The sequence below is a fragment of the Polistes dominula genome, unplaced genomic scaffold (assembly GCF_049000335.1).
Source record: "Polistes dominula isolate Pdom_NZ unplaced genomic scaffold, Pdom_raw_medaka contig_29, whole genome shotgun sequence".
Taxonomy (NCBI): domain Eukaryota; kingdom Metazoa; phylum Arthropoda; class Insecta; order Hymenoptera; family Vespidae; genus Polistes; species Polistes dominula.
In genome coordinates this window covers 2,083,857-2,104,951 of record NW_028300865.1, presented here as the reverse complement: position 1 = coordinate 2,104,951, position 21,095 = coordinate 2,083,857, and the positions used below count along the sequence as shown (strand labels likewise).

General features: G+C 43.1%; 2 protein-coding genes across 7 annotated transcripts in view; one reads left to right on the top strand and one right to left on the bottom strand.

The window, feature by feature from the left end:
- Positions 1-1,385, bottom strand: part of LOC107066463 (uncharacterized) — a 41,247-nt gene extending 39,862 nt beyond the window's left edge. Inside the window, exon 1 of the mRNA XM_089179741.1 lies at positions 660-1,385. The gene's annotated coding sequence lies outside the window, so the exon portion shown is untranslated. The remainder of the gene's footprint in view (positions 1-659) is intronic.
- LOC107066425 (uncharacterized) overlaps positions 1-21,095 on the top strand; it is a 39,634-nt gene that overhangs the window by 7,177 nt on the left and 11,362 nt on the right. For 2 of the 6 annotated variants that reach the window (XM_089179770.1, XM_015321030.2), the window contains one exon: positions 1,882-3,415. In XM_089179770.1, coding sequence (XP_089035896.1) covers positions 2,237-3,415 — 1,179 coding nt within the window. In that variant the 5' untranslated portion in view covers positions 1,882-2,236. Of the gene's footprint in view, positions 1-163; positions 596-1,385; positions 1,523-1,606; positions 1,689-1,881; positions 3,416-21,095 lie in introns of those variants that run through there. The other 4 variants (XM_015321032.2, XM_015321031.2, XM_089179772.1 and 1 more) reach the window with 4 other exon arrangements.

Here is a 21,095-nt window from a genome sequence, read left to right as displayed (position 1 = left end):
TATATATGTATATATATGCATGAACGCGTTACATAGATAGATATGCTTGGATGATCACATACGTGCATCTACACACTACACATACACATATACATATTATATATATAGGTATATAGGAGGAGTAAGGCAGAAGCCTATGCGCAGTATACGCTTTACGCGGTAATACACAGCAGTAGCAGCAGCAGCAGCAGCCGTGGCGAGCTTGATTACACATTGCGATCACGAGCGTCCCACGAGGCGGGCGGACATAAGGCCTTTCGTCGCGCCACGGCCTGCGGGCAGGAAGCACGTAGCGTGACACCGGGTCGGTGCGGTGCGCGGCAGCCGTTTGCTGCGTTATATGTGTGTTAGTAGCTTGCTTGCTTGCTTGTGTCTGTCTGCCTGCCTGCCTGCTTGCCTGCCGCGTAATACGTATAACGCGACGGCGGTTGCGGCGTCGGGGTCTCCGGTCTTTTACTGGAGGTGGAGGTGGAGGTAGTGCTGCTGGTGGAGGTGGTGTAAGCAGCAATAGCAGTAACGGAGTGGTGGTAGTGGTGGTTCTGGTGCTGGTGCTGGTCTGGTCTGGTCTGGTCTGGTGCTGGAGGAGACATTGGAGGTGAAGCTCTTATGGAGGAGGTGGAACAGTATATGCGTGTAGGGACGCGCGCCATAATACTTGCCGATCCCGTGCCTCTACGTGACTCGCGGCTTCGTGTGCTGCTTTGCTGCTGCCCCGAGACCTTACAATCTGCCTGTGCCTTTCCCGGGACAGCTCTTTCTCTTTCTTTTCCTTTTTTTTCTTTTAGACTACACCACCAAAATTCTTTCACTTCCGACCTTTTTCCCCCTTCTTTTTTATCTTCAGATCAACTAGTTTCTAACTTTTAGCTTTAATATCTTGTTACACATGTTACGATTAGTTAAATTGCGTTAATGAGCTTTTGAATCTTCTGTTAGATTAGATTATTGATCGATATTAGAAATCTTATGATCATGGATTAATCAGAAAGAAAGATAGAGTGACTTTAACAAATTTTCTTGAGACACTTGATGCCCATTCTCGTCTGGATAGTTGGCGAAGTCTTAACTTGGCTGCCTTGTCGTTCGCATGCCTTTAACTACTCCCCGCAGCGAGTGTCACTTTCGCGCCCACCATCGAATGAAGGAACGTGCGGATACATCGCGGCAAGGCCATTAAGCCTCGAGACTATTATCGTGCGTCGGGACGGCTTCGATCAGTCTTATTAAATTAGATTTGCGTTAATACTCTTCCTCTCACGTTTTGTATCTTCTTACTTTTTTTTTTTTTAACATACTGCAAATTATACTTTCAAGAAGAGACATGTCTCTTCTTCCGCGTGTAAAATACTTTTATCATTGTTTTCTCTTTCTCTGTCTGTTGAGGATTCGCGACCTTTCTTTCCCAACAACAAATGACGACAACTTTCGAAACAGTTATGCGATATACGTGGGGAACAATGCATTGAGACAAGGTTGACTTTTCTTGCTTTCCATTCGGAAGTTAATTGAGAATAAAAAAAAGGTATATATATATATGTGGTGGAATGAGTTTCCATTGTAAGCTTTTTGAAAAGTAATCTTTTGTCCCGTTGGTGGTAATCGGTGTTTGCTGGCAAAGTAGGCTCTGCAGTAGTAGGGAAGTCTATTTCGCGAGGAATAACGATCGGGACCGAAAGTCAATTTTCCAGGTGAATCTCTGCCACATATTATATTCTGGCAGCTATAATCTACCCCTCCTACGGTAGTAGTAGTAGTAGTAGCCCCCGCCTACTCGGCTGCTGGCAGTCCATTAGCGACGCCCCCGTTTAAACGTTTCCGCCGCTTAATCGCGCATACCTAATTTCCTCTTCTCACGTCTCGTCTATTTCTTTTCTTTTTCAGGACACGGGATTTCCTTCTGTGGGGAAAAAGAAAAATACAAAAAGAAAAGAAAAATCATCTCTTCTTCTCATATCGATTGGAACAGATTTCCTGAATCATTTCGACGAACGGAATAATTGTTGGTAGATATCGTGATCGGAAGTCGTTGGGATTCTATAAGGAAAAGAAAAAGAAACAATTGAAGAGTACCGTGAATATAGTTAGTCGTGCCGACTGAACGAAACGAACGAACGAATGCCGATCTAACTAAAAAGTCGGTTTTCTTGTCAGGAACGTCGTTGTCGTCGTCGTGTACGAGAAGGCACGCAGCAGACGAGATCGGGCGCACGTGCGTTCTAAATGCATTAATCGCACTATGGCGACTGCGACGATGGGTCTTCGCCGTAGGGTACCGGTTAACAATTCGCCAACGCCTTCTGGTCATTCTTCCACGAACGTTTCTGCCTCTAGCAAACGTTCCAGATCGGAGAATAACAATAGTCCATCTCAGGGGAACTTAAATTCGGTGAATGGTTCTAGAGAGGAGCCACCGACAAAGAAGTCACGTGGTACGACCACCAGCGGTGGCAAAAGCAATGCTTCCTCGAGCTCATCGTCAGCCTCCAATAATTCCGGATTAGTTTCCCTGACGGAGACTAATTCGTCGAGCAAGAGTCGTGGGAGTTCCATTTCCAGATCGAGCAATCAAACGAAGTCATCATCATCGACGTCATCATCATCATCGTCATCATCTGGTAATAATAATTCGAACGTTGTCAATGGCGATCATCCTTCGAACGTTCCAGCGAGCAATTGGTCAACAGCCACTTCAAACATGTCGGACGTGTCGACTTACGCTGCAGTCACGGGATTAGCTATGACGAACGGGCAAGGTAGCGGACTCTGTGCCACCAACCTTGGCATGACGACATCGATACCACCATACATGTCTACGTCAATGGCAACCTTCGTTGGGAACGCGACGAATCTCGGTAAGAGTTCGTCGGTGTCTTATCTCGATATATCCAACATGACCAGCGGTTCCTTGGGCTCTTCGAACGCCACGAACTCTCTGGCCTCTGGTTACGGCACCAATAAAACCACCGGCACGAATCTTGATTCGAATTCCACCGGTGTAAAGACGATGGCATTTCCAGGTATCCCGTCGGCGAACGTGAATGCGAATGGTTACGGTTCGGCACAGCAAAAGGGGCAAAACCAGACGGATAGCGTGGCACTACCGAAGAAGTTTCAGAATGATGGCATGTTCAATGCCTATCAGCCCTGGGTGATAAAGACTTACGGTGACTTGGCAAAGACGAAAACAATCACGATCAAAAAGTATGCGCGTATTTTGCGAACTCTGCGAGGGGAGGAAGTGAACAGTGCAGAGAACAGTAAGTTTAGGTTTTGGGTAAAGAGCAAGGGCTTCCACATCGGTCAACCGGAAGGTTACGACGCTAAACCAGCGGATAGAATCGTTGGCCGTCATGCGGTTACCAATCCCGGATTGGATCCTCCTCTTTACGTGCCTACACAGTTGCCACATAATAAGGTGAGTAACTTTTCAAAGATTACACTTGCTATTATCTCTTCTTTCAACATTTTGGCGAAATATTATCATAGATAGGTGGTTCTAAGTTAAAATATAAAGGAAGGAAATTGTAGTAGAAATATCTATCCCTTAAAGTTCGAATCGTGTCAAAGTAAAGATAGATACGAAGAAATGATCGTTACGAGCCATTAGCAAAGACGATGATTACGATGTAATCGTCTAGTGCGACGACTACTATCCCAGGATCAAGAAACGACGGAAGTTTTCTTTCTTTCCCTTCCCCTTTTATATCTTTGTCTATCTTATTACCTCTTGCCAAGTGGAAAGAAGAAGCGCGAGTTTACGAGCTAGGAATTTATCTCTCGGCACGTTAAAGAAAAACTGCGACGAGAATAAGAGTTAGGTTTCTTGGGGTACCCACCACCGGTTAGGTTCTTAGGAAAAGAGTTGCGGCGTGCTAAGATAAGGTGGACGCTTAATTGCATCTAATTAAACAGAGAGAAATTATGTTCTCTTCTAGAACGCGTTATACTCCTTATGCTTTCTGAGAAATGTAAAAACGAACAAACGAACGAATGGTTGGTCATCAATTTTATCGATAAATCTTGCTACGGATTATCATCATCATCATCTACCATGTTTTTTGTTCTTTTGTTTTTTGCGATACATCCTATATATTGAAATTCAATGTACGGCGAATGTATTTTCAATAGAAAACTCTCGTAGGGTTTTCGGAAATAGTGGTTGGTGGATCTGTTGGCAGAACAGATTCACTACCGGTAGTTTGAGTTTTACGTCTGTGGCACGGCCCCACCAGTCGTGGGATTCCAAGCGCGGAAGTAACGCCGGAAACGTTTACTCTTTCTCACGAATGAAACGGCCTGATCCGACAACGGTGTAGGTAAGCTTCGAAAGAGAGGAGCAGGAGGAGGATGAGGAAGAATTTTCTCTTTCCTTATATTTCTCGTTAGATATCACCGAGTGTTTTCTAATCGTTGATCTGATACTGATCGATAGATAAGTTAGAGTTGTGTTGTAATTCATTCTGAAGTCGGACAGGTCTTTTGCAAGAAGTATGAACAATTTGGGTAGATGTAAAGGAATGGAAAGGCAGGTGAGGAAGAAGAAGAAAAAGAAGGGATACTCTTACATTAGCAATGTGCGTAGGGAGAAGAAGAAGAGGATGAGGATGAGGAGGATGCGTACGTAACCGCGGCTCGTGTAACGCGTCCATACGGCGCCCGTAAAATATTTCTTTCCTGGCCGTAGTCATTTTTCACGGTTGACCGTCGTCGTCGTAGTCGTCGTCGTAGTCGTTGAGGGCCGCGAGAGATAACAGCAGCCAGTGCCTGCTGCTGCTCCTGCTCCACCACCACCACCTCCTCCTCTCATTCTTTTTCCATCTTCCTTTCTCTTTACTCTTTCACGCGTTGGCTTGCTCGTTTACTCTCTCGCGTTTCTATATCCTACACACCGCGCTCTGTGCTGTGCTGTGCTGGGTCTACGTGATAGAGAGAAAGGTGTAGAGAAGAAGAGAGAAAGAGAAAGAGAGAGAGAGAGAGTGAAAAGGACGGACTCAGTAGGGGCACTTCGGTCTCTCTCGCTGGGTGGTAGAAGAGTAGGTCTGGTCGACTAGTCATTAGTCACTTTCCGAAGCAGAGGCACAGACAGGCTGTGGCGGTATGTTCACCGTCTCTCTTCTTCAACAACTCACACCACTACTACTATGAATTTATCCTCTCTCTTCTTCCCTAACGGAGGCCACAGTCTCTCTCTCAACGTTCTATCTTTCTTTCTCGCGTTATAACCTCCACTATATCTCTCTCTCTTCCTCTGATTCTCCCTCTACTTCGCACATCTCTCAGTTCGTTGTCTCTTTCTCTTTCCTGTATATACCAGCCGACTCTCTCTTTCTCTCTCTCTTTCCCGTTTGGTCCCAGTCGCCCCATCGTGCACAGACTCCAAGCAGTAAGTCTTCTATCTTTCTCTTTCTCATGCACACCAGCTGTTCCCAGTTCTATCAGCCTCTCTCTTTCCTACCCGTTTGCTTTCCACAGGCCGCCAATCTCTCTCTTTCTCTCTCACTCTCTCATTCCCTTTACGCTTACCGTCGGAAGAAATTCAAGCGGCGCTCTCTCGCATTCGCTCCCTTTCTCGGTGCTAAGCCTCTCGCGCGTCTATCTTGATTGAGAGGGAGCTCTCTTGCACAGGCCCCGTGGCCCGAAGGGAGATCGCTTGCTTCCATCGGTGCTGCTGCTGCTGGGTTCTGCCTCCGTCGTCGCGACGAAGTAGAGGAGGCCGAATTGTATATATATATATATATATATATATATGTGTGTGAGAGAGTGTGAGTGAGAGAGACTGAGCGCTTGTCATTGATCGTCCCGACTCACACGAGCCGCTAAAGGTCCCGTACAAGTACAGACTACATGGGTTTGCCTGCCTGCTTGCTTGCCTGCTTGCCTGGCTTGCCTGTTTGCCTGGTTGCCACTCTCTCTCTCTCTATCTCTCTTTTTCTTTCTTTCTCATTCACGTACACCCTTACACGCATTTAAATGCGCGCTCGCAAACTGAACTGAGCGAGCCTATGGGGGCGAGCGGGCGTGTGCGTGATCGCATATTCGGGTTGCGTATATATCGAGAGAGAGTGAGTGAGTGAGTGAGAGAGAGAGAGAGAGTGAGAGAGAGAGAGAGAGAGAGAGAGAGAGAGAGAAGAGGAGTTCGTGAACAACTGACGATAGTAACTGGATACCTCGAAAGAGATACTCTTCTTTTTTTTTATTTGCTTCTTTCTTTTGTTTCTTTTAGGTTATTTCTCTTTAGTTTTAGGTTAGTTTTAGTTTTTGAATATTGCGGATTAAAAGAATTATATCGAAATCGTTCGTAATCGATTCGGGGATTATCCGTTTTTTGATTTTAAAGAATTTTTTTTTTTTGTTAGGGTCAAATTTATAGTCTTTTTTTGTATTATTTTCCTGATAAGAGCTTATGTTCTTTTCTCTTCTTACTTTTACGTTGCAATGACTCAAGTAGACATTCGACTTAAAACCGGAAATCTGTTTCGTTCTTTTCTGGATCACCGGAGCTTATAAATTTTTTCCTTATCTTCCTCTCTCTCTCTTTATATTATTTCGCTGTAATTAACGCCATTACACAACTACGCCATTTTACAAATGCATAAATCCTAAAAAGCTCACAAATCTCGTGTACACGATAAACTCATATTTTTTTTGGTAATGGGGGTGATGATATGTCCATAATTTTGTTGTTGAACTATCCGTTTGAATATCATTCAGATTTTCAAAGAATCACATTCGGCATTCTTTTTCTAACCCACACACCTATTCTTTCCTTTATCCTTGAACCTTTTTGTCAGAGTTGAGAGTAGGTAGAAATAGTTGTTTGTCCGCAATGGGGGAGGAGACCACCATAGAGTTGGATGGGACATTTCCGCAAAAAGAAGGATGAATGGCCGATGAATGGGAAAGAAGAGTTGCGAAAACGGTTGGAGAAGAAGGGGCTGTGGGAGTGAAGGGGTTGGCTCGTGGTTCAAAGCTTTCACTGGACACAACGGTGTACCACATTCATCTTTTATCTTTCAATTCCATTTTTTTTCTTCTTTTACTTCATTCGGAAACATCTGAAAGATTAAAATCATCCGAGTTTTTAACATCAATTATTTATGCTAATATTTTTAATGATACTTTTCTTTTTCTTAAAATCCCCCCCCACCCTTTCTTAATCTTTTCGAATTATCTCGAACGAGTCAACAAAACGAGAAATGTCGAATGGAGATCGATAGGATGCTGATAAAGAACAATTGATAGAAGGGAGAAAGAATAGAAGAACGGGGGTAGTTGCAGAGGAAGGGATGAAGGGAGGAGGGTGGGATTGAAGGTGATAGTAGTAACACAGGGAGTTGAAAGACAAAAGGGAATGAGAAGAAGAAGTTGACCGTGCCGATAATTTGTCACCCTGCGCTCGAGGGTATAACTCGATTAACTCCTACCCCCAAGGTCATGTACCTGACCCTCGTTGAATAAAATAGTGGATCTCTCACACGGATGCAAGAGAGGAATAGAAAGGGGAAAAGAAAGAGAGAAAAAAAAAAGAGAAGAATAGAAGTTCGGACAATAGGGACAACTCTACTAGTTCTGGGATCCCTGATGTTGAGAGTAGTCCATTTTTTATTGTACATTTTTTTTTTCAAAGAAATAGTTAAGAAATAAAATTGAATAACTTTTCACTAGGATGGTCAATTTGTATAGAAAGACTTTATGGAATTCGATTGATTCTTGCTAAGTATACTAACAGCAATAAGAATTATTATACTTTTGAATATGTTTCATCACCTGTTTAACACGTTGAGTGCCACGTCAGTCATAAATGACTGACACCAAATTGCCCATTTAGGCCGTGTCTGACGCACGTGGCCTGACGAAGATTTCCATAAAAATTCGCATGGCGTTCAACGTGTTAAATGATCAAGCTTGTATAATAGTTCTCTATGGGCCCTTTTCTAAGGTTTCTCGATTATTATCGTTATAGTTTTACTATAATGGATGTGTATACTAGACTTAACACATATACATATACACGTTGTATTCTATCATTGTCTATTATCACAAGTATAGGAGTCTTGATAATAGTAGTGCAAAGAATAAGAGAGAGACAGAGAGAGAGAGAGAGAAAGTGAGTGAAACACGGGGTTCAACGCTTGGTTGCATTTGGTCTCGAACAGGAGGAGAACGGCTGTTCTCGAAAAAGGGGACATAACGAAGAGGGTGGTTTCATACGGTATATGTGTGCATGTGTATATGTGTATGTGTCGTTTCGGTCCCGCTGAGTCACGCGCTAAAAGAGAGAGAGAACGTGTAAGGTCTTGTCTGAAGTGAACCGAGGTTAGAAGAGGGGCCGTGCAAGAATTTTCTTTTTTTTATATTCGTTATTATGATTTACAGGAATAAAAAAACTTAGATGCTAGGTTAGGTAGGTTTTTAGATGGCGTGTACGGGGTGAGAAAGTTTGCACTATGATATATATAATCTCAGATTTAGTTTTATATCCTATAACAGTAATTCCTAAAGTGGGCGCCATCGCCTCCTGGTGGGATTTAAAAAAAATTAATTTCTAGGGGGCGCTAAGTAATATTTTTTCTAGAAAGTGAGTGGTAGGACAAAAAAGTTTAGGAACTAACTTAGCAGTTAACTTAGGTAGAGACTCTAACTAAGGTAGGATAGAAAAATTTAGGATTAGTAGGACCCTTTAGGTCCTATAAGATAAATACTTGTATCATTACATTTATGGTGAGCAATTGTTATAGATAATTGAAGATATTATTATTAAGGTGAACCAAATAGTTCGTGGAATTTTTAGGTTAATATTTCCAAAATAAAATTGAACAAAAAACTGCCCCATGCCCCAATTTATATAACAGGAATACAATAAAAATAGAGTAACAGACTTAGTTCAATTTTGAAAGGGAGTTATATGAAGGATGCGGGCATCCATTCCATAAGTAAAATCCCTGTACACCATAAGAGTACGCAATAGTCCAACATGCATGCATACATGCAGGCAGGCAAGTCCAACCGAGCTAAACAGCAGCCCAAGGAAGGAAGCAAGCAAGCAAGCTGGCAAGCAGGCAAACCCAGGGTTGGCAGGACAGAAAGTGTAGGTAGTGTAGGGTAGGGCAGACGGGCAAGCGTATTGCTTAGCTAGAGTCACGTCTCTAAACCACGGAACGTAACCGTGTCCGGGCATCGTTGTGCGTGGTGTGCGATGCTCAGCGGCCCGTAGCCAGGAGCGACCGGCGGCAATTAGTAGCGGTCCGCTGAGGGAGTCCTCCTCTCTCTTCGTTCCTTCTTTCGCTCCTTTTACTCTTCTCCTCATCCTCTCCAACCCACTCTCCTACCCTCCCTTCCTTCCTTTTCTCTCTACCTCTTCTTCTCTTGGAAGTATCCCGCCGACAACGACCCACGCCACGTTTCGTACTTTGTTTTTTTTTTCTTTTTATTTTTCTCTGGGTCTCCCCCATCTTCTTAGCATCGTTCCGATGTCCCTCGACGTTCACGCCACCCTGGTATCCCTGACTACTTTCTCTCTTTCTCTCTCTGTCAGTTATCTTTTTTTTTTCTTTTCTCTCCCACTCGTACTTAGCCTGGGCATGAAACACGTACACATACAGACACATATACCGAGCTGGTCCCTGATTTTTCTCTTTCTTTCTTTCTTTCTCTCTAAAGCCGGAGCAGCAACCGTTCGTTCGTTCGTTCGTTCGCTCGTTCGTTCGCTCGTTCGTTCGTTCGTTCGTTCGTTCGTTCGTTCGTTCGTTCGTTCCTGTTCAATCTTTCTCTTTTACTCTTGCAATATCGCTTTGCACATTGCTAAAGCGAGAAGAGCGAGCCGGCAAAAGACCGGCGGTGTCGGTGAGGAGGTGCGCACGGCTTTTCGTTCGTTCGTTCGAAAGAGAGAAAGAAGAGAGAGAGAGAGAGACGGAAGCCGAACGCTGATATGGAAAAGAGGGAACTGGATGAAAGAGAATAAGAGAGAGAAAGAGAGAAAGAGAGAGAGAGGAAAAGAGAGAGGCTCGACATGCTGGTGTAAAAAAGAAGAGTATGAAAAGAGACGAGAGAGGAAGAGAACGGGAGAGAGAGACCGGCGGCGGGCGAAAGAAAAGAGAAAAAGGAAACCAGGGAAAAAGAGAGAGAGAGAGAGAGAACCGTGGTGGGTAGGTAGGGTGGGGAAAGAGTGAAGTAGTACAGGAAGGTGGGGTAGAAGCCGCAGGCTTTTTGTCCTGCCACCACCACCACCACCACCACCACCATTGCCGTTGCCGCCACCCGACAAAAATAGACCCCATATTCCCCTGGTCGGTTCGTCGTTGTAGTCCTTCTTCACCACTACGTCTCCCTCTTTATATATCTCTCTCTTTCTATCTAGTTATTATTACTAACTATCAACTATTATTATTATAATATTATTGGTTTGAGAATTAAGTCATTGGTGAATTTAAGAAGCCATCTGTCGATAAAATCCGCAATCATTTACTTGCTAACCTAATAGTTTTTAAAATATATGTTTTTTTTTATATTTAATATATTAATACACTAATTAAGATATTTTATTATTATTATTATTATTATTATTATTATAAATAAGCCTTAAAAACTCAAAATTTCATTGCCACAAATACCAAATCCTACCAATGTTCCATCCCTGAACACAACCCCTCCATTCGCAATCTTCGCAACTTTGTTTTTTAAAAAAATTTTCAAATATTATATTATAAAATCAAATTCTTCATATAAAAACTAAACTATATAATTATATTATTACATAAAGTAAGATAGAATTGTAAATAATTTATTATAAAATTTGTAATTCGCAAATTACGCGGCAAAACTTAGGATTTGTCTTATAACTTTCATCCCTCTCATCAAAGTATCTTTTCTTTTAACTTCTTTCATCAGTGTCCCATCTTACCCTTTCATTTGACTGGTTTCACCCTCTCTTCTTTCACATTCATCCTTCAGAAAACCACATTGGTGTATACCTCATCCTCCTTCTCCTTCTACTTCTCGGTTGTTGCCTTCGATAACTCGTTCGAGAATCCGAGCCGCGAGGAGAGGTAGCTCGTTAAGAAAAAGGGGCTTACGAGATGAAAACGATAGAACACGCCTTGCTTGATTCCTATCCCTTCGATCACAGAGCAGAAAGTAAGTGGCTATCCCCGACTATGTAAGAGAGAAAGAGAGAGAGAAAGAGAGTGTATCTTCGTGGGCGTAGTCGGTGAACCTGCCTACACACGCGAATTTCACGCGGTTTCTCTCCAATGAAGACTCATCCTAACCCTCACTCATTCTCCTTCTCTCTTTCTCTTTATCTTTATCTAACTATCTTTATCTTTTTATCTCTGTTCGTTCTCTGTTACTCTTTGTGGTTCCCCTTCATCGATAAACCTAACCGATAACTCGACCACGCGGCAAATCGCGATACCTATCGACCCCTTTCCACTACTACTACTACTATTACTATTACTACGTCACCATTACCACTACCACTATTACCACTACCACTACCATCAATAACCGACCACCATCACCAATCGCAATCATCACCATCGCCATGATCTAACCTTTCTTTTCTTTCTTTAAATTCTTCGAATTATCTGAACTGATCTATCTATCTATCTATCTATCTATCTATCTATCTATCCATCTCACTCTTCTTTTTCTACTTTTTTTTTTATTTTCTATTTTCCTTTCCGCCTTTCTTTCTACTCCACTTATGTTAGTTATTGCGTTAACGGTTTCACCAGAGTGATAATAAAGTGTCCTTATCTTCGATCGATAGTCCCTAATATAAGCAATCTTATCAAACAGTTGGGTTGGTTGGTACATTCCTGGGGTTTATGTTGAAAATGAAGTTAATTCACTTTCATGGGGAAGAGTTGAAGGAGGTAGAGAGAGGGATTTAAAGACATGTGTCAAACAAAAAATTAGATGTATGACAAATGATGGACTGAATTCTCGTTCAAAAGTAATTTCCTATTGCATTTTGTGTATTGGGTTGGCAAACTACTGAATGATTTTGGATTTTAAATAAGAATGAAAATACAAAATTTTTGCTTCAAAATATAAATTTATTCAATTAAGTACTGTAAATTTGTTGTTGATAATCTTTTGTCATCGGTCAGACAGTGTCATCAAATTTCTGATCTTTGCTATCAAAAAATTGAATTAGGTGTCAAACAAAATCCGCAATAATTTAGTTGCCAACCCAATATTTTAAATAAATAAACATAGATTTTATTTTGTATGTCACTTGATCTAATGTTTTTTGTGAAGAGATCATTTCAAAATATTTCAAACACACCATTTTGATTCTGTCAAACATAGAAAGAGGTGTCTAACGAAGAAAGTTCTTTTGCGTTAGAAACTCGAAGGCATTCACGTGGCCGACACGTACGAGGAGTGAGATATCTCAGGCTTGTTGTTTCAAAACTCAGTTAAGAAACTCACCGTTCTCAACTCAACTCAACTCAACTCAGTTCAGTTCAGTTCAGTTCAGCAGCTCACAGCTTAGCCGACGAGTGCAACCGAGCAGCAACGCAGCACAACGGTAGCGGTAATTACGCTGTGAAGCTTCTGCATTATTTTCAAAGAGTATCCGGCTAAAAAATGTTACTTCATGTGTTTAGCATTTATTTTCAAGTTACGAAAGAAAGACAGAGAAAGCGAGATCACCTAGAAAAGGCCCCATTTTTACTGTAACACACATCTTACGTTTCAAACACTTATTGAACTTCAAACAAATTTCATTAGATCTGTCTGTCAGTTTCTTTGATTTTATAGGACAATGCCAACTAGTACTTGGGTTTGAATCATCAACAAAAATCAATGACATTTCATGTATACTAGTAATAATAATAGTAGTAGTAATAGTAGTAGTGGCAGTTGGCACGAGTGTAAAAATCACATGGGTACCTGCGTTCGAACCTGAAAAATCCGTCAGCCAAGTTGGCCGTAGAATAATCGTTGTCGGTGGGGGGTAGGTTACGAAATTTGTGTTTCGCCCGGACGGATTCCGTCGCCGGATGCGTGCCACGGACAAATACACCCACGGACTAGGTGGCATATACGAGCCGTGTGTGGTATATAACACGCGTTGGGTAAAGGCAGAGGAGGAGACTTTAAAATACGAGCGATGTTTTAAACGTTGCCAGGCGAGAAGAAGAAGAGAGAGAGAGAGAAATAATGTCAGAGGAGGGGATGGATGAAGGAAAAAAAATATCGAAATAAGCTGATATTGCTACGACGGAACAAATTTGTTTGCTCAGATTCGTTTCACTATGTAAAGAATAAAACTTGAACACAACAACAACAAAAAGTAGGTGAGGAATTGTAAAAAATTGATCATGATAGTAGTAGGAGGATTATGGGCCATGATGGTTTACGTTTAATCAGATTCCAAAGAATATAAGCAAATCTTTAGGTGGGGGTAACCTTGTCCCTCTTTTTAGACACTTTCTTTCTCTCTCTCTCTCACACATACATGTCATTGCAACGCATGTAGATCTTCGTCTAGTAAAAGTTGGTCGACGGGTCGAAGCTCCGTTTCAACAACAACAACAGCAGCAGTTGCAGTTGCAGTAGTGGTGGTGGTGGATCCTCGGGAGTCCACATTGGGAACGATCTACCCAAGCGAATTAACCCCAGACGCAATGAGGAGGCAGATGTCATCTCAGGGGCGGATATAAAGAGTGAAAGGATGGGGGGTTTGGAGGAATAGGATGAGGAGTAGGAATAGTGGGAGGTGGTAGAGGTGAAGGGGAAGGCTTTAGGAAGCGCTCGCTTTGCGCCACTTCGCTCTTATCTTCCTAACTTTTCTTTAGTCGCTGACGTCAGTTAGTCGACGGGGTTTCTCTCACCCTCCTTGTTTTCATCTTCTATCTTTCTCGTTCTCTTTTCATCGTGTTAGCTCGGGTTTCCATCTATATCCATCTCTCTCTCTCCCTCCCTCTCTCATCTAGGTACCTATACACCTATACCTAGACCCTCACCCCGCCTACATCGTTTCGACTAGCTCGCAGAACTTTCCACTGCTTCCGTCGTCGCTTCTTCTCTCCCGTCATTCCACCCCCTTGAAAACCACCGCTACCTACTACTACAACCACCCTTTACGCTTCTCTCCCATTTCCGTTTCAGTAAGCGTCTACTACCATTTCGTTATAGCAGTTGTAGTAGTCGTTGGTTCTGGGGTATCCAAACGCGCGAAACTTCGAACTTCCACCGCAGTCAGGCACCCAGGCAAATAGCAGCAGCCGTGGGATGCCTCGTAAAACTTACACCGGCCGTGTAATCCAACGAGCGGAGAATTACGGGATTCGAACGAATGTACGAATGAATGAGGCAACTAGAAAATTCCCTAGGTTTTCTAGCAACTGGAAAACGATTTTGTACGATGATCGTTTTATTTTTTTTTCTACACCCCCATTTTTGCTTTCTAGTTTTTTTAAAAAGATGTTAACATACTTTTTCGCGAATGGTTATACATATGTATGTATATATGTAGATGTACATTATTATATTATATTATTGGATCGGGGAAAAAGTTATTTCGTATTTTTTCTTTTTTTTTCTTTTTTTTTTATCAGGGTAAAAATGGCTTTAAAAATCGCTCACAACTTTCCACTGATAATATTAATCGGATCTCTGCTGCCTGGCTGCCTGGTTGGTTGGTTGGCAATACTCCGCGTGTGTTTGAAAGCTGACATATCATGTGAAGTAATTAAATAAAAAAAGAAATAACAGAAAAAATAAAGTAAAAAAAAAAATATGTTGCGATTTTCATTTTATACAGTTAAAAGTTATTACAGCTTGAAATCGAAGAAATTCGATACAATTTTGAAAATTTTATTATACGAGAAAAATAAAAAATGGGTTTATACAACTCAAGCTGTTAAAAACATTTGTAATATTTATAAACGCAGTATCAGTACGTGAAACATAATAAAACTGGGTTTCAAGCGGTTTTTAATCTGAACATTTTGTGAGCTAACTTTTTCTCCTGGTCCTCCTGAACCATTCAATGATTCAAGTCCAAAAATTAAGTTGGTACAATGGGTGGGATTATAATTTTATCTGTAAAATAGTTACAAAACGTATCTGAAAATCAAATTAACGACAAAACATATCTGGTCGAATGAGTTTTATATAAAAATAGAAACGTTGTTTTTGTTTTACATTAAAATACGAAGAAACTTTATCCCCGACCCAATATAATCAGAGAAAGAAAAAGTTAACGGTCTTTTTCACATAGAAGCAAATAAAAGGTAGACCAGTAAGTAGAAGAAACTTCCGTTATCTCATTTTTTGCCTAATTACGAAACTTGATTCGAATTCTGACGGAAAGGGAAATCCTACGAGCATTGGGAGAGAGAAAAGGGGTTGGTCTAACTTAAAGTCGTCATTTTACAAATTGCAACTGACCTCAATGAAGATGTTTCCTAGTCTATGAATATGACACTGCACTCATGCGAAAGACAGAATGGTTTTCCGTACCAGAGGAAATTTTTAGGGGGGCGGTGATGGTGTGATGGTAGATGGTCCGCAGACAACAGGGATTTCGAAGGAAACTCATATTATTTCTGTCTCTTTTATTGAACGGAGATCGATCGATCGATTTGGTTGTCATCGTTATTACCGTCCCTCTCAATGTGCTTTATACAAGTGCGGAATGGTCGCGAGAGAGAGATAGAGAGAAGAAGAGTTGTAGTACGGTGCAACGAACGCGCATTGCCCTCGGGGTCACCCGGTATAAGCGTCGCCGCTTGCGGGATCGTGGCTTCGGGCGTTTAGCAGCCCGCAATCGGTCGGTCGGTCGGTCGGCTGGCCGGTGTGTTGATTCCCTGCCTGCGTCGAGCGCCGGCGATACTACAGAGCCAACTTGAGAGTGTGAGTGTGAGTGAGACAGAACACAGCGAGAGGGATAGAGAAAGAGAAGGGAAGGGAAGGCTAGGGGAAACGCGACGGCGGAGGAACGAGAGGGGTAGGACGGAATACTCGAGGGAACCTGAAGAGGATAGGTTGGAAACGTGTTGGTGCGAACGAGAGTGAGAGAGAGAGAGAGGAAAACTTGGCCCGGCCCGGCCTCGTGCTCGACCCTGCCTGCCCTCCACCACCTCCTCCTCTTGCTGCTGCTACTCCTCCTCATCCTCATCCTCATCCTCATCGTCCACTCTGCCTGCCTCCTCCTTCCTTCTCTCCTCTCTCTTGCCGGCCGAACGCAAACGTCTGGTTAATGAGACGCACGCACACACACTCGCGCGCACGCGCATCGTACGCTCGTCCCTTTCGACGCCGACGCCCTCCTTTCTTCTCTCTCTCTCTCTCTCACTCTTCCCTTCGACTACTACCGTTTTCATTCCCTCCTCCTTCATCCTCCTTCTCCTCTTTCAGTCTACTCTCTCTATCTCTGTCTCTAGACTCGCCTCGATTCAAACAATGCGTCACGTCGCGCTCTGTGCCTACTACCTAGGTGTCACAGTAATGACATACTCCTACATGCACGATGTCCGATATCCTGGTACCTAACAGCTACCACCACCACCACCATCACCTTCATCTTCACCTCATCCTCCTTCATCCAATCCTCTATGTATGTGTGTGGTACTTGCCCGGTAGCAGCTGCAACCTGTACAACCACACCACTAAGGTGTACTGAGCAAGAGAGAGTCAGAGAGAGAGAGAAAGACAGACGTTCCGATACGAGACACGACGGCGATATACCCAACGATCGAACCAGCCGCAAGAGATTGCGGCTACACACACTTACGACCACACACACCAATCGGGGGGACCGCCTTCAAAAGCTACTTTCCTCATCGTGACACGATCTTAATCATTCGATACGCGACAACGTTATTATCATCATCTCACACTAACTCTTTATATCTATTTTATTGTAGGCCTAGTAATTAGCTTTCAAGGACAACGTTTTTTATTATTTTTAATGTAGATTCAAGTTTAATTGACTTATTTGGTTAACACGTTGAGTGCCAGGCATCAGTGTCTGATGTTCAACTTTTCATTTTGCCACGCGTGGCCTGATTTCCGTAAAAATTCGCGTGGCGCTCAACGTGTTAAAAAAGCTGAAATTATTGCTTTCAAACATATAGATCTTTGTAAAACAAAAGAATATTTCCAGCGGGTGTTTTTATTTTGTTAACAAAAAATTAGCTGCCCTACTGCATATGGGGATGTTTTATTTTATTTTTAATGTTACATCAAGCACTGTCAATTCTCGGAAAGGGTCCTAGCCAACGTTCTTCTCTTTCCAACTTTCTTTCTTCTTTTTTTCCTCGTTTGAAAGTTGGGGTGCGGCTCGCCGCTTCCTGGAGCCGCCATCACCACCACCACCGCTAAGAGATTAATTCAGGCAAAAGCGGCCGGCCGCTTCTAGCTGAGAGTTTGCTTCCCTCCTTTGTCCCTCCCTGGCATCCAACGCCACGTCCCGTTTTCAGTTTCTTCCTTCCTCTCTTGTTGAAGAATACCACCGGGAACGTTACCTACCAACCAACCAACCACCACACTGCTATTTTCTTCTCTCAAAAAAAGAAAAATCCAACGAGAAAGGAAGGAATCCTTGTTCATTACGTCGTGTGTTGATCTAGGCTGGATTCAACCTGGGCTCAGAAAGAGCATAAGAAGAAGATAGATAGATAGAAAGATAGTTTGAGATAGAGAAAGATAGGATAAGGCTAAAGTAAGCAACGACCTCGGTTAGTTCTTCGCTGACACGAAAGTTACTCCTGTCTTTCTTTATCGTTGCTGTTTAGCCAAGCGTTCTAAAGAGAACGAACGAATAAGCCCACTTCTGTATTCCCTTCGACACGCTACTCTTAGTCAGTCAGTCAGTCAGTCAGTCAGTCAGAGTTCTACTATTCTTGTCTTCTTCTATCATCTTTCTTTGCTTTTCCTTATACAAATTCCTTTCGTTCCTTTAACCTGGGTTTGTTCTTCCCATTCTCCCATTCCTTGGCCTTGATTTTGCCAAACAACTTGCCATACAATGGAACCGTCGACTAAATCATCTTGCTGTTTTACATACGAGTGTCTTTTCATGATGACATAACCAATTACAATTTAACCCGTTAAAAGGTACTCCTAGGTCCTGCTTAATAACATTTTATTTTTTTTTAAATAATCAAACTATACACATATATATAGATATATATAGATATCTTTCCCAAGTCCCAGATAAAGAGGAGGGTCTTAGGACGAGATTAGCAATCTAGCCAGGAAATATTACGCAGGACATAAAATCCTAAGAAGAAGAAACTATATATACTAACAAAGTTCGAGAATGATTCATTATTAAACTAAAGTTTCAATTAACGAGTTCTACACATGGACGGTTCTTATATTTATCCCTGCTGCGACGTTGACACTTCGATCGTTTCCCGAACCCTCTACCCTCCCACTAAACCGTCGCCGACGATGCTTCGTAATTTTAGACGAGGATATTCGCGTTAGTCCGTGACGTTTCGTGCTCCTATGACGTAGTAGACAAAGAGAGAGTGTATGTGTGTGAGTTGGAAAGCTCACACTCGTCATAGGATCGAAGGCCGAGTTAGAGATGCACGATCAGAGAGGGAGTGAGAGAGAAAGATAGAGAATGGGCTAGAGTAGTTTCGGTGGCATCATCAGATTCGAACGGGCAGGGTTTAATGCGTGACACGGTAACGCAAACAGAAATTCGACACGCCAGACAGGGTAAGAGTGAGTGAGAGAGAGATAGAGAGAGAGAGAGAGAGAGAGAGAGAGAGAGAGAGAATGGAACGAGGCTGATGGCAAGCTCTATAGGGATGGTTTACGTGCGCTGTGGCTTGGTAGGTGGACAGGGCGTTAAGGGGTAGGGAGAAGGGGGTAGAGGGTGGAAGCTTATACTCTTCGTGTTGACTGTGGATCGCGCTTTCTACCTCATGGCCCCTGGCTTCTAGTGTCACCGCACCGAGGGTGGAAATGCGAGCTCGTTCCACAATGGAAGCCTTTTTTAGCAAACCCAGGGAGACGCGCAAATAGGGATAGGTGACGTGAGGGAAAGAGAACAAGAGAAATAGAAAGAGATAGAGAATGGTGTACGAGGAGGAAGACAAAAGCATGGTCACTTCTGTGATACGTTTCTCATGGTGGCGCATCCCAGCATCCGGTAGCAGCAACGCGTTTCGAACGTTTAACCCAATCCCTCACGTTCCACGGTATCACGTTATTCGAGACGTTCCTATCGATATATCGAGTTACGCGATTTCTCCTTCTCTCTTTAACAGAGATAGAGAAAGAGAGATGGTATAAATGACCTATGTGAGCTAGCAACGTAGGCTGCTGCTGCTTGCTGCCGCCCGATCCCTTGATATCTCAGCTATTTCGTCTATACGATCATCTTCTGCGATAGGTTTCTTGTTTCCAGACTCTCTCAACACACAGAGACACTCTTCCTTCCTTTTTTTTCTTTCTTACTCTTCTTCATACAAGAAGCACCAAGAAAGTTCTTTGATGTCGTAAATCTTTGATTCTAATAGCCCTGTATCTAGGAAGTACACTCACTACTCCCCCGTTCCCTCTATATTTTCCTCCCTACTCTTCGATGCTTTCTGGTCTTGTTCCAAGATTCTGAATTGCTCTCTGGCAGAGCCAGTCTAAGAGTTCGCGACCCTATCCGTTACCAGGCCGACCTTTTAGACTTCTCCAAATTAACCCACTCACCCTCGCGCACGCTCTCACCCCTCTCGTATCTTGCTCCATATTTTCCTCTTTTTTCCTTCTACCTTTAGAAACCTTTTTAGGTTTTCCAGAACGATTAGCAGGCTTTACAGTTAATGTATTTTTACAATGAAACATTGTATGTACCTTTTAATCGTGTACAGCTCAGTTTGTTAAGTTTAGATTAGAATTTTGGCTGTATTTATTATTAGTGTCACCTTTTTTTGATGATGATGATAAGGTTTTTGTTTAATGATGTTTCTTAACACCAATTCTTCATCGAACAATACTCTCAGGTTTGCAATTGGTCAGCGCACACGTTCTGCTATCTAATCTATCTATCCTTTCCTTCCCATCATCATCAACATTCTTTTCTTTTTCTTTCATTTGATCGGATATAATGCGTGGTGGCGGTAAGCCGACTAGCAGCTGCCTTCCGTGCAAGCAACAAGCCTGTGCCTTTGCCGCCGCCGGGCCAGCCGGGACACGAAACCCCAGCCTTTTCAAAGCTCTGGCCTGGCCTGGCCCAGCCCGGCCCGTTCCGGCCCGTTCCATACTTCTTCTCTCCATGCGTGGAATCTCCACAGATTCTTAACCGATCTTCTCCTCCTCCTCCCCCTCTTCATTCTCCTGATCCTACTCTGTGAACGTTCTTTTCTCTCTGGCACTTTCTGCCGACGAGAACCAACCCGGCTTTGCTGTTTCCTTCCTCTTGCTTTCTCTCTTTTTCTCTACCCAAGTTCTCATACACACACATACCAACAGACATGTAGGTGTAGTAGTACGCACACAAAGATTCTCTCTATCTCTTTCTTGTTCTTTTGCCACTACCACCGGAGGCGAACGATTCAAAGTGCTGTCGAGAGGCTAAACCTCAGTTCGAAGGAAGAAGAAGAGAAAGAAAGATCCCGAAAGAAGGACAGACATATAGAAAAAGGATAAAGAGAAAGTGAGATAGAGAGTGGGAGTCAGAAGATGCCGAAGTTTAGTCCAAGCCCAAGTTAAGAGAGAGAGAGAGGAATCATGGGTTGCCCGAAAGCGTAAAATTATTGTCCAGATATCCCGTCCCGCTTCGGGCTTAAGGGTCCCGTTCGAAGCCGAAGCACCACGAAGGGAGAGAGAACTTGGAAGGCTTCGGAGTCAGATATGAATCTTCGTGACTGTAGGGCGGCCCAGTCGGCTCTTTACGATTAACGGCAGGGGGGCACCCTATGGACGGGGGAGGACGAGCTTGGAACCCTGAACGAAGACGAAGACGAAGACGACGACGACGACGACGACGACGACGACGACGATGACGACGACGACGACGACGACGACGACGACGACGAAGGCGTAATAATTTATTCGGTTTAAGCTTGTTCTCTTCTCTCTGACTACGTTGAGTACGACGAACCCTGTCTACTACATTTATA